The 14,158-nt window shown below is 44.5% G+C and overlaps 1 protein-coding gene across 1 annotated transcript in view; it reads right to left on the bottom strand.

The window, feature by feature from the left end:
- The window catches only part of RYR3 (ryanodine receptor 3), a 515,475-nt gene that overhangs the window by 35,981 nt on the left and 465,336 nt on the right, over positions 1–14,158 (bottom strand). The window contains 11 exon segments of the mRNA XM_044230143.1: positions 1,314–1,390; positions 2,846–2,925; positions 3,079–3,178; positions 4,118–4,174; positions 5,059–5,110; positions 5,518–5,624; positions 7,262–7,358; positions 10,180–10,331; positions 10,770–10,901; positions 12,574–12,633; positions 12,951–13,121. Coding sequence (XP_044086078.1) covers positions 1,314–1,390; positions 2,846–2,925; positions 3,079–3,178; positions 4,118–4,174; positions 5,059–5,110; positions 5,518–5,624; positions 7,262–7,358; positions 10,180–10,331; positions 10,770–10,901; positions 12,574–12,633; positions 12,951–13,121 — 1,085 coding nt within the window.

Genomic DNA, 14,158 nt, shown 5'->3' with positions numbered 1-14,158 from the left:
AATTTCTCTAATGTTTTGGTATTTTACCAATATGTATTCTTTTTATAATTAACAAAAATCATGAAATATCTTAAAACTTCTGTTAGTACTCACTTGGCCTCTAAGGGCATGTCACCTGTCCCTCTAAGCCATAATTACGAATGAGTTTAATAATATGAAGTATTAGATACTACTAAGAGAACACTTAGAAATTTAATTGAGAATTTTGTGGGCAACATGGAACTGAATTGCCTTGAGTTTTGTCATTCTGAGTCCACATGTACTATCTTACCTTCAGTGAAGTCGGGCCTGGCAATATTACATTTTCTTTTCTTGAGAGAGGTAATAAACAAGTTGGTTGTTGGCGCGGGAAAAAAAATGGAGCTCAGAAAAAGGGATTGTACTGCAGCTCAAATATGTTCCCTCTCACTCCAGGGTACATAAAATATTTATTCCATCAAACAAGGTTAGCAAAATTATGAAGTCCACCAAAGGGAAGTATGTCCATCTTGCAAATTTTTAAGTGGAAAACATAATAACTCTATTTTTAAGAATATTAATTAGAGGCAAATTAGCTAGATAATTATAACTCTGATTTCTTTTAGAACGAGTTACAGACTATTCAAAATACATATGAATCTTAGCGAGTAAGCTGATGCTTAGAAAGACTGCTGGCTTGTTTCCAAAATGAGTAGGCTTGATAACCTTAAACAACTTTTGGCTCTGCATTGTTCATCCATCAGGGGGTCAGCCATGAGAGGAGGTTACATACGTGGTAATAAAAGTAGAAGTTCAATGCTTTGTATTTTAGGCTATGGCAAAATATTCCCATGTTAGGATGGACCTCTGCTGAAATGCCTGTGTCAAAATATGTACCCACCAAATACTTAATCAGGCTCAAAGAACTGTTAAGGATGAAGATTAACAGAGGGCCTAATGGGCCTAATGAAAACATAGCCTTGAGTAATACTGAGGCATTCCTCTGCTTTTCCATTCTTTCCTGGTTTGGCTTTTATGAGCATATGTGTTAGGAGAAACACTCAGGTCTGAGGAAAATGACATACCAAAGAAAAGGAGGTAAAGGTGATTGATCAAAAAACCAAACTAGGTGTGTGTTTGTGTATCTAATGGAGATTACATTTCCCCTTCTGTATGCTATTTGAATATAAGCCTAAAGCTGGAGGAACAATACCGACCTTCTTAGCTTTCTAAAGCAGGTAAGTCCTTCCTCAACAATTCCATGATAAGCTAGTTTATTTTGTGGTCCCACTCCTACCCCATTCCTCTTCCTTCTGAACAGAAAAAAATGCTATAGGTGGTTTTCCCATATTTACCTGCAAGACTGCATAAGACCAGAAAGGCTTTGAAAGAATCCAGCATCCTTTTTCTCCTTTAGGTAATCTAGCATTTTCTACAAGGGAGACATATTTCAAAAGGAAAAGTGATGTAAATTACACCACGAGTACTGACCCTCCCAACTGGAATGGAGAAATGTCAAGTCCCAGTCACATGACGTCATGTCCAGGGTGGTGGTTTGTAAAGTTGGGTAAGCATTAGAACCACCAGTGGCTTTCAACCTTCCATGTGCCTGAGCCCCACCCACCCTCTTCCTATGGAACCAGAATCTCTTCAGGTCGACATTTTATTTTGTAAAGGTCCACTGGTACTTCTGCTCAGGGGAGTACAGTAGATCATTGACATTCATAGATTTGCTCTTTGAAGCCTCTCCCATTTGGGAATAAGCACCAAGACCGTGATCTAGTAAAACGTTCCTGGAGTATCATCTGAAAAACTCATGAGCTGAGTTTGGTGCATTGGAGCAAAGAAGCTTAGCCAGGAAAAAGCCTAGTTGAGAGCTCAGTATCTTACAATCAGACTTTGTTTTCTCTGTTCTCTGTTACTGGGAATGCAGGAACTTATGATGTCTGACATCATAAAAATATTTTTAAAAAAATGTCCTGCAAGAAAATCAACTGATGGGATGGTGATGGAAGAGAACAGAAGGTGAAGGGTGTTTCAGAAAATGGTAGTTCTTTCATGACAAATTTGTTTGGGGTGCATTAAAGGCTGAGGCAGATTATATGTAATAGTGGTAGCTATGAATTTGGAGGTTCTCACGGGCCCTGTGCTATAACCCTCACAAATACCACTAGTCTTTCAAATGTCAGTTTCCTGTGCACACAGAGGCTTTCAGCCGGAGCCTGCAGTGCCCTGGGGACACCAGAATATTCCTGGCTCCTGCAGCCAGCTTTAACTCAGACACTGCTGGATTCCCTGTGCCTGGAGCTCCATACTAGGCTTCCCCGTGTTGCCTCAGTGAATGCCTGCAGGCAGGGCCGTTTTGCTGCATTATTAAGTACTGCGCCCTCCATCCCAGAACAGAGCCTGCCCTCAGTGCAGAGTCAGCAATCCAATGCGGTGAAGGAATGAATGAACAAATGAACCAATGAGCAGAAAACAGGTGTCTGGGGCTATGAACTCCACTTAACTGGTTGGGCTCCTTGCTCACGGTATGACAGCTAACATGTCAATCGGTTAAAGTACAAACCTAAGACTTAGTAAATGTCCTCTAGAGGCTCTCTATGCAAAAAATCATCCAATGATGAAAAAAACCTGAATGTTTTTTGCTTAGAACCCCAGCTAAACCCTCTCTGTTGAGTACACATTTGTCTATAAACTCCCAGGTCTGGCTTTTTCTGTGTTCCCGGCAACTCTGATGTAACTGGCCACTAAGGACAAACACCAGCAGGGGTGCTTCTGGGGGGTCTCCCTGCTCAGCAGAGCCAGCACTCTTCCCCAGAGCATGACAGTTGTCCAGCGGGTATACCCCAAGAAGTCTAAACTACCCAGTGGGAGCCCCCCGTACCTGCTGCACGCCGGCGTTGCCCCCATTCAGAATGGCGATGCCCAGCTTCAGAGTCTCAACCACCATGGGGCTCATCTCACCTGCCATGGTGAAGATTCGATTGAATCACCAAAAAAATGGAGGGTAAATCGCATCTACAGGGCTTTATCAGGACTCTTTAATAATGATTTCATGTCACAGCATGCTGTCTCTGTGGGAGCGACGGGGGCCTAGCCACAAAGTCACGGAATCACCTTTGCTGGCACTTATCATCTGAAGGACCATCTCTGCAGCTCCCCGCTCATGCAGCCGTGCTTGCTGGTAGAGGGTTTTCTGCTTTTCCATCTCTTTCTCCTGGAAAAAAAAAAATAAACAAAGCAGGGAAAAATTTGTTTATCCTTAGGCCATTTGCCATGCTAACGTAAACCAAGAGAATCTGTACTTGCACAAATAATTTTGGATAAGGAAATCTTGTGAATTTGATTTCCAGACACTACGTCAGCTTTCCAAAACTGTCCATCCACAAACCACTCATAGTTTGATGATGACTTTTCTACTTTTCGCACTGGTAGGAAACATAGCCCATTCTCCTGTAATACTCTCATTCTAGGAAGTGACCCCAGATTAAAATGGGTTTGTTTTTCATGCTTCCTCACACAGGGAAGGCTGCTGAGGGCTCAACTGAAGCCTATCTGCCCGAATGTAGAAAACACCCATTTATCTAGAATACTCAGATCGCCGTTAACAGAGACTCTTCTGGATATGGAACACTACAATGCCAAGGCCTTCCAGAAGGAAGCCCAATCTTACTGTTACACACTTTGTCTATGAAGAGAGTTATCAGTAAATTAATATGGTTTTATCTTGGGAAATTCCATGTCCCACACTGCCTCAAAATCAAAATTGTGACTAATGACATTTACAGAATAAGGATGCAAAACCATCTCAGTGTTTCCGTTGCTTTGAGTTTACATTTTTTGGATCTTTGAATTTGTCCTTCTCTGTCCCCTGTTACTACCATATTTGGGGAGGAGTGCAAAATTTCCCAGAAGACCCAACCTGTGAGGGGGGTTTGCTGACAGACTGGCTGCCTGTGACCTTTCATTAGTCCAGAATACTGACAAGAGAACTGTGGCTAATGGGTGTGCCTCGTGCACAGAGACTCTTGTTTTTGCCACCAGATACATGTGGTGGGTAAGGCACATGGTTCATGTCAGCACCCGTCTCTGAGGGCCTGCCAGTTGGCTTTGGCTTTGGCGGATGGCCCCGTCTTCAATCTTCATAAAAACTTACTTCGAATGTTTTCTCCTTGTCTTCCTCCTCTTCTTCGTCCTCCCCACTCTGACAACTCTGGATTCCACGGAGCAGGGAAAGGAGGAGACAAATGAAAGTGAGTATAACAGATGAGACTGTTCTACAGAGCAAGGGCATGGGATGGGATGTAATTCATAGGCACCTCAGGATCTCAGAACTTGTGAAAACCAAGAACATTTTGACCACTGTAGGGCAACATTCTACTCAAAATGTCTTCTTTGTAGTTACCAAGGGGTTCCAAAAGGAGAAGTGGGAACCCTGAGCTCATACAGTCAATGGCGACCCATCCAGTTTAACCAAAGACCTGAACTCTTCCACTTAGTGAAGTTCTGGTGTACATGAAGCCAGGAATGCCCTTTCTACACAAAAGCCAGGGGCTTGGCAAGAAGTCAAGTCCACAAATCCCTCTTTCTGTCAGATGGGGGGGGGGTTCCTGTTTGAGAAGGAGCAGTTCTCTTACTACTCAGCATCCCGGTGGCCGCTGTCCCCCTCCATGACATAGGAATAATGTCACTCGCCTTTGCCAGAGCACTAGGATCTCATTCCAGGTTTTAAAGACCATTTCCAAATGTACTGAACTTCCTTCACCTACAGGTATGTTGGAACTTTTGGGTGTGTGCTCAACGTTGACTGGAAATGTAAGAATAGTCTGTATGCCTGAACTCCCCATAGCGAGCCTGGAGCTGCCATGTGTACGACATGATGGCATCCACCATTTCTGCAAAGCTTCAGAGTTTCCTTATGAGGACAGTGGAACAGTTTGCTAATGTCACCCTGTAGTACATGAACCGTGCAGTGCCTGGAACCCAGGTCATGACCGAGTCCTACACCCTGCTGTTCAAAATGACAGTTTCCCTGTGTCCACAGAGGTAAAAGGGAAGACAGAAAGGCTGAGACAAGGGGCAGAAACGCAGGTGTACCTTGGCCATCATGCTGGAATAGGACGTGTACAAAGGGTCATCTTCCAGTTTGCTGGAAAGAATGGAGGAAATATTTAGCAGGCTACATTTTGGACCCAGCAGAAAAGACTAAGAGCCACAGAGATCTTACGTTATGGGCACCAGTGAATTAATCAGAAAAACCCTCCTCTCACCCAGATTCTTAGAAACTACTCTGAAAATGTGAAAAAGCACTGGCTGATGGAATTCAGGTTGGAAGGCTACCGTTTCACGCTAATCTTCAGCCTCCACATCTGGCATTACGAAGAGAGGGCTGTGGCTCATAAGAATTTGCCTAGATGTTTCTTGATGGCCAATAGGGCAGCAAGGAGGGCTGCTCAAATCTGTTATCCCCTTTCTGGGCACTGCCCTCTGTGAGACGAAGGTGTGGGGCTGGCAGCACTGTGCCTGGGAGAAGCAGGGAGTTCTGGTGGTGCTGACCTCCTCTCCGTGAGAGCATTGCGGCTAAAATGGAGAATGATCTGATGAAGTGGGTCTGGTTGCTTTTCCATCTCCTCCTCCTCCTCCTCTTCCACCTTGGGGGATTTCTACATAAACCAATGCAGACAGGTTTTAGGCATGGATCTCAGCATGCGCCACATAAATGCATGCGAACAAAGAGACGGCAAAGCGCAAAGCACAGAGTGCGTCCGATAAAAGCACGAAGAGAAACCACTATGTCATATGTTTATTTCAGGACAAGAAGCCCCAAGGATGCAAGGTTTGGGACATAAATATGTATATATATGTATAATATATATTTCAGCCAATCAAAGAAACAGCAATTTTAGGTTCAAACGAGATGAAAGGAAAAGCAAAAGCCTGACCACAGGGGAGGAGCCCTCTGTCAGCAGAACCCTCATGCAAGCCCTGGGCACCCGAATTCAGGAGGAAAGCTCTGGAGAGTCCCCTGAGAGGCTGGACCTCTCAGTCAACATCTGAAATTTCTCTTGGAGAGCTGGGCTGGAAATAGGGTGGGACAAGGGTTATTAAGCACTGAGGCCATTTGGGGTCTGATACTATCCTAGACTCAAGCCAGTTCACCATTTCTTTCCTAACTTCACTGCTGATTCTAAAAATCTTATTGCTTCAGAGATATCCCAGCCTGGAGCTGCAAGCCTCGCAGTTTCTCCCTTCATTAAGTCTTTTCTCAACCTCCTTTTACAGAAAAGGAAATCGTGTCTGACGCAGGGGTAAAAGTGAGTTTCTAGCAACAGCACAGCCTGCAGGGTGTACCACATTCAGTAAACTGGTGAGAACTACACAGGCTGCATGAATGACTGAGAAGTGGAGGGCCAAAGTGATGCTCGTTGTCAACCTCACACTCATCAAGGAACTGGGAAAACCGAGGAACTATCATTCTCACTGATGGGACTATAGGAAAAGGACAAAGGGCACGAAGACAAATGGGAGAAAAATGGGAGAGAAAGGATTAAATGCAAAAAAAAAGAGGGAGAAGGAAAAGAAAGAGAGGGTGTTAGGGAAGGAGAAAGAAACAGAAGAAAGACCGAGTATGAGACACACAGAGTGAGAGTAACAGAAAGAGTAAGGGATAAGAGAAAAAATAAATGGGAGAAATAAGGAGGATTTAAAAAAAAAAAAAAAAAAAGAACCATGGGTTGGCCAAAGGAGAGAAAAGTTTATTTTCTGTCTGTACCATGATGAGGTTTTGTGGTGCTTCTGCAATAAGTTTTGTCCCCTTGCATGTTGCTTTAAGTCGTTTTGGGGGCATGAAGTCTGTTAGCGACAGGGCACGACACATTTTCTGTAGGGCCCGGATAGAGAAACATAAGGTGCAGGAAGGGGCTTCAGATGTGCCTTCCCTAAAGCAGAGCCGCTGATGGGAAATGCAGAGCCTGGGCTAGGGCGGGGTGGCCTCCTGCAACTGATGGTGCTCAAAACTTAACTTAGCATGAACTTCCCATCGCATGGCTGTGCATCCCAAGAAATATTAGTTGTTAATAATGATGATGAGGATGGTAACAGTACTAGCACCTCCAAGCAAAATTCATCCTCTGGCTCTTATGGCCATTAGCAGGGCCTTCTCTGAGAGTTTATACAGTTAGTTCTTTTCAAATTGATGCGCCCGATTCTTTGTGAATGTTTAACTGTTAGAACACACACGCAAATACAGAGGTCAGATCCATTCACACCCATATCTGCTTCCAGCTGGGTCAGTACTTACAGCCAAATCCTGTACTAGTTTCTCTTCAAAGGAATACTCCTCTGTTTCTATCCAAAATCTCTGATAGCCATGGAGGAAGAGGTTAATGGAGCGGTGCCTGAGCGGAAGGGTTGAGAGTGAGGTCAAGAGGGATCCGTGGGACACCTTGTTTTAGTCTGGGTGTTAACAGTTAGTAAGCAGGACAGACTTTTGTACAATTCTTTCCTCTGATTGGTCAGGGTAGCCAGCGGTACACCAGAAGCATTTGTTTTGAAGAAACCAGAACCCTCTAACATGGCAGTTCACGAATGTCTAGAACACCTTCTGAATGGATTAACAATGGTTAGTGGGAGACCAGGTGGTAACCATAATCCTACCCTGGCCACAATGGGTCTTTATCACATTTGTCCTCTAAAGAGAAAGAATTCATTGGGCCAAGAAATGGTCCTGAAGGATTTGCTTAATATGGCAAGGTGGTTATCGCTTTTGGCCGATAACCTGCCCAGGTAATCACATCTAAGTCATGCTGATGGTGAGTGGTTTGGTCTCAGATCTACTGAAAGCAACAAAGCTTGAGTCCTTTATAGGGTCTCTAAGGAATTACACCTCCAAGGCTCTCCAGCTTTTACTTAGGAAGGCAAGACTTAGGTGTGCTGCACTGACATCCTAACTTTGGTGTGCCTCATGGATTCCAGGGTGTGGCCCCCGTACCTGGGAACACTGAAGAACCAGCAAGAGCCACTCACCCTCTATAAACCAGGACTAACTCCTGAGAATGTTGCACTGAATCAGTTAGCTGATTACCAAATGTGAGGACACTGGGGAGGAGGGAAGGAGAGAAAAGTAAGATGCAGGTCAACACCAAAGTCGTCCAAGCCCTGGCCATGTTTTCTGGCAGAACACAACCTCGCCATCTTTCTTCAAATTCTGACCAATCAGAGCTCTTTTTAAAAAATTGTACAAATTTGGGTTTTTATGATAGTGTTAAATCATGGTCAAGAAAGGAGGAGTGTGCAGAAAATGAGCAGGTCTCTCCACAGGTTACATTACCATTAAAATGGGTATAAGCCTGTCATACTGAGTTTTTTCATTAACCTTTTCCAGCCAAACCCGTTGAAAGGTGCTCAGGAAGAAATTGTTAATTTTGTGTCTGGAGAAAAGCACACAGGTTGTCTTTTAAAAACTAACATCAGAGAAACAGTTTGCACATAATAAAATAAATCCCTTTAGCCCTTTAATATGGAGGACTCCATGCAGTTTAGATCATGACAAGATGGAGAAGGGAGTGATCTTCATCATCAGTCTTAGTTTTTACTATGGTTGTTAGAAAAATCTGCCCAAGCTCCTCCATGCTTGGGAGAAATCCAGGCATGGGTTAGTGGTGGGGCTGGCCACATTTCGTCAAAGACCTAGTAAATCCCTCGATGTATTCTTGCCCATACAAAGGCAGAACTGCTGGAGGAGCAACTGATGTATGAGAGAATGGTACTAACATATTCAGTGGATTTAGAAAACAATGCTTGTTTTGTGAGATGTCATTTTGCCTTGCTGGCCCTGGAGATGTGCTTAGGGCTAAGCCCTTCCTGAGGTCCCATTACCACCTGGGGCTTGAACCTCTGCCAGGAAGGAAAGTGAATGCCTTTTGATGCTTCACCCCTTTTAGGAAAGAGACAAAAGTCCCGTTGATTTTTGCTTTCTCTATTGAGCTATTTGAATTTCTCCTTGTTGCCAGGATATCAGTGGTCTTCATAGCCATTACTATTTGTCTGATTTTTTTTCCTGCTTTTTATTCATGAGTTCCATTTGATTTTGTGGCCCCTCATCCTCCTCCAAAGATACCAATCTGTATTGTCAGGAGACCTGTAGGAGCAGCTGTGTGTCTCAGAGGTTATGGTTCTTCACTATCTTCAAAAACCCTAACAGGAAAGCTTAGTTGGTCATCTGGCTCAGGACAGGATGACAGGGCACTCTGGACAACTGATGCCCAGGAAGTATGACCTGATGAAAACAAGTGTCCAGCACAGGAAGAGACTTTTATTGCATATTCCAAGGAAACTTTTATTTACATGGGATTCAGAAAATACCTTTCTGAGTCAGTTTATTTTTCCTAACTGGGTAAGGATGGTTCATACTGATTTGCAAGTTTGAAGAAGCAGAGATGGATACTCAATTTGCAGCTTTGCTTACTGATCCCAGGCTGGACCTTGTGGACTCTGCCATCAGTCTGAGGACGGGAGTGTTGCCACATCACCAGTGATAATGAGTCAAGTGTCAGTGGTCAGTGTTTGCCCAGTCTGCATGGATACTCTGCAATTCATTGATACAGCACATTTCAGAAAAGCCTTTGCATATTTCTGACTTCAGAGTATAGATTAACCATGCAGATAAGGCAACATGTCCAGGATTGACCTCTTGGGACATCTTTAGCCAGTGCCCTTTCTTCATCTTGAAGGTAAACACACTGTGCTCAAGGATTCTCAAGTTACATCTCTGTACCTGCTGAGGAAACAAAGTAACTGCGGGACCATCCAAGTACCTCAGCACAGAAATATGGTTTGATCTGTTGATGGAATTTGGGGTAAAGCATTTTGGAAAGAGTTCTTTTTCTACAGTTCCTTTATAGCCTCACAAAGTACCCCACCTCAAGAAAACTAAGAGCTTCCGTATGCTCACCTGGCTGATGTTAAGGCGTAAAATGGGGAGCTAAGACAGGCACAGGACACTAGGGAATCACATCTGTTTTCAGCTCTTCTGCTTACCTGGATTTCCTTAGTAGGCTGTTAGACTATATGTAGACTGTAATGGCATCATGGATGGAGGGCTCCAATTTCCACCCCTTGGATCATGAATACCAGTGCCAGAAGACAGTACAGCTGTGGGAGGATACCTTAATACCCATTGCTGGCTCCCATGCCAGAAGAAAAGGACAGAATACTTGCCTGGGCAGGTTGTAGAGAGGGGCCATCCTGAAACAGGCCACCACTGCCCGTTTCCGCTGCTTTGACAACAGTTTGTGCCAGACCGCCTTCTTGGACCTCAAAGGCTGTTCCACCTGAGAAGAAAACACGGGGATAGGTGTGCACTAGGCTATCTGTGTGGCAGAAGGTCGTCGCCTGCAACCCAGATTTCTCAATCCTGGAAGAATTCTTATTTCTCAACCATAGTCAGCAAAAGGTACATAGCACTGAATTACTGGGTTTGTAGAGATCTGACATTTTCTTCCTTCTCCCAAATATCTGCTTTTGGAGGTTTACTGCCTAAGAGCAGCTTTACAACTGGGTAGAGGATTTGAATGAGTCATTTGATCTAATGGCAAAAATTTGTAAAAACTCTTGGAAGGGAAAGAATTGAGGAGTCTGCTATCATGGGGCACAAGATGACATTTGGGAGTGAGCTGGGATGTTTCTTATTCCTAGTTTTGGGTCTTACAAGAACAATCTACCTAAAAGTAGAGTGTGGAAAGGAGCTTTAATATTCAAAAAACCAGGGTGATTTTGCTTCCTCAGTCCTCAGGGTAGGTGCTTCTTACCTGCTCCAAGTGGAACACTGCTGCTGAAATTCTCTGTACACGCTCTATGGTCTTTTCTGCATTGAAAGGTTCTTCACTCTTTAGAACATCTTTGTAGAGGTTCAGTTGCCACTTTACTGCTGGGTCATCAGACTGAAAATTAAAGCACACACCAGGTCAGCAATCTTGTATTGAAAAAGCCTTTACTCCTTCCAAGGTTCCAGAGGAATTGAGACTCTTGTATTATTGCTTCTTTCTCGTTTTCTCTATTATCTTCACTGACACATTGTACATCTATATAGGAACCTCCCATTCTAGTCTGTATCCCTTAACTCATGCCATATTTCCAAACCTTTCTCTCTTTACTAACTTCTAATTTCCTGAAAGCAATCTTCCAATTCATAAATTCTCTTTTCAGCTGTGCCTAGCCTGTTTTTTTAACCTGTAAATTGGATTTTTAATTTTGGTGAGTATTTTCAATTTTTGTAATCACTATGTGGCTTTTTCAATCCCATATCCATTCTCCTTAAAAAAAAAAAAAAAAAATTCAGGCGCACCTGGCTGGCTCAGTTGATGGAACATGCAACTCTCGATCTTGGGGTTGTGAGTTTGAGCCCCACGCTGGGTATAGAGATTATTTTAAAAAAATAAAATCTTTAAAAAAATGTCCAAGTCTTGCTTTGTGGATATTACTGCTATGTGTAGCTCTTTAAGTATTTCAACCACACTTATGTTTAAATTGCTTTCTGCAGTTCCTTAGGCTCACGTTCTTCCCTTTGTTGCATTTTCTGCCTCTCTAATGGTGGTGGATTTTCTTTCATGCCTTTTTTTCCTCTTAAGCATGACTTTGGCTTCAGGAGGAGTTTTATTTATTGGCATGTCAGACCATATTCTAAGAGGTGGAGAGTCTCCAAGTGGTTTTATGGTTGTCTTTGCAGGAGATTTATAGGTTTAACTGGTTTAAGGCTAATTTTATGTAAGTTTCTGGCTCCGCATCTGTGCACAGCATGGGTAATTAGGTCCTACACTTTTCTTCCTTTAAGGTTATTAAAAACCCCAGCCTCTGACATACATATCTGGCTCAGAAAGCTCTGTGAGTTTTCCTAGCTGCATCAACTTCTCTTCATTCCTGTGATTTAAAGTGTCTTCTTTATTCTGGCACTGGGATTTCTTTTGACTGCCTTTTTTTTTTTTTTTTTTTTGGTGGTATATTTTCCCCATTATCCCCATATGTCTGGGATGGAAAGAAGTGGCTGTTTGTGTCAGCTTAATCTTCTATCTTAAGGCATAACATATCTGAGAAAAGAGTCGTTCAGATTCACAGGCCTGGAAAAAAATCTCAAATAGCCTTTAAAATCAAAGTTTGTTTGTTTGTTTGTTTTGGTTTATACCAACTCTAACAGAGTTACTTTGTTTCCAAATCTCTAGATCAGGATGTGCTGAAGTTCCCCCCACCCCCAGCCCCCACAGTGTCCATTTCACTGTTTAACAAGGCTCACAGTCAGTAAATTTGAGACCTAATCTAACCCCCTCCTCTGGCTGGATGTTCACACTGGTAGGTGGGAAGGCATGCTTCATTAAATGCTACTTTGCATCCTCTTTGTAACAGCAAAGGAAAGAACAAAAATTAAGGGCAAAAACTCTTCCCCACACACCCAAACAAAAGTGAAAATTGAAGGCAGAGAGCTAGTCCTACCAATTAAACACCAGTGCTCAGAGACTGTTTTTAGAACACACTAAAGAGAGCATTAGTGAATTAAAAGGAGGGATGGCACCCCACAGCCACAGGGAAGCCTGCATGCATTCTCTCTTCCCGATACATCACCTTCTCCTGCAGGTGCAAGTTATTCCGCAGATGTTCCTTCACCTCTTCATCTGTGTCCCTCTGTGGAAAGAGATGTTAAATTTTATTCCTCGAGGTCACTAGGGAGATGTAAAGTAGGGCGCAGGGAGGGATGGACAGCAAGTGGAATGGTTCTGCTGGGATCTTTATTACAAGAACAAAAGAAGAAAAATGACAGACTTGTCTAAAGAGCTCTCCAACCAGCTTTACAGATGGGGCTGTTTTGTCGGTGGGCCCCTAGGTTTCTACTCATCAGCCCTCGCTACCCCCGATCCCAGGGAAGGATGAACCCTTCAGACCCCAAGCAACCACCCCCACCCCTTGTGTTACTGCTCAGCCAGAGTGGATGCATGACTTACATAGCTGTATCGAGATTTGGCCAGGGAGATGAGCTCCTGATCGCCTGGTGTGCACATATTCAAACCAATGGGCAGCATTTTCTTGAGTGCGGCCACGATGAGAGAGGTCTGGATGGAATACAAGTCTCCTCTCCGCTTTGTCTTCTTCCGTTCCTGGTCCTGTCCTCCAGACTAGGAAACGAGGTTGGAATAAACAGAGGGGCTCAGTGATTCTGAAATGAACGGCCTCACCTTAGAGGCAGCCTGCCTCCTTGTGGCCCTATCTGTACAGGTGGGCCTTCCTACGCTTCAGAGAGCAAGGAAAGGAGTGTGCTGAAGCCATCCCAGGGGCCGTCGAGAGTCCCGCCCGGCTCCTGAGTCCTCTCCTTGCGTGTATGCTCACAGAACCGCGTGGGCAGACACACACCGCGGACGCCTATACTCTTGCCTCACTTGTCCCCTGGCTGAATGAACAGATAAACTGGTGTTTTTCAAAAGGAATGGTTCGATAACTGATAATATGGCCCCAGAAAAGAACGGAGAAGCCTGATGCTGGGGTGTCAGGAAATACATGGGAGAGCATCTCCCATAGAACTGCTCTGCGGTCAGGGCTGAAGCTAGTGTTTTGGAGCACCGCGTCCCACTCAACCTCCATCTTGAGGCAGTGAAAATTTTCACAGGGAAGGGCAAGTGCCAGAGTAGGGCTGCTTTGGGATGTGGCTGGGGAGAGTTGGGAGGAACCCTGAGGAAAGCAGAGAGTCTGCGAGAGTTCACCCTTCTTCAGTTTATACCACCTCACCCCTCACAGGGAGAGACTACACAACCAGGCCCACCCCGTGGAGCAGAAGGTTTCTGAGAGAGTTTGAGGCATGGGGCTGAGCCACCCATCTGCGAGGCCTCAGTGTCGTTTCCCCCAACCCCCTCACCACAGCCGGCCATGCAGGCAGGCTGCAGGAGACAGCCCTGCTATGAACGGGTTTTTGTGAGGTCGGCCTCTGAAAGAGCACCCTGCCCACTAGGTACTTCACTTGCAGGGCTGTGCCTCCCTTGGGGACACTTGCTGGAAGTGTGGGTGTGCTGGATAGCTAGCAGCAGAGGATGAAGTCGGGGGCTGTGACAGAAAGAGAAATGGTGCTCACTGAGGCTTTCCTCTACAAGGTGTCCCTGGAATGTCTGTGGGAGGAGTGGGCAGTGCTGCTGCTTCAGCCAATACAGAGACCCAGGGCTCT

The sequence above is a fragment of the Neovison vison genome, chromosome 13, assembly GCF_020171115.1.
Source record: "Neovison vison isolate M4711 chromosome 13, ASM_NN_V1, whole genome shotgun sequence".
NCBI classification, from domain to species: Eukaryota; Metazoa; Chordata; class Mammalia; order Carnivora; family Mustelidae; genus Neogale; species Neogale vison.
Note: the sequence above shows the minus strand (reverse complement) of the source record. Positions and strands in the feature narration are given on the sequence as shown.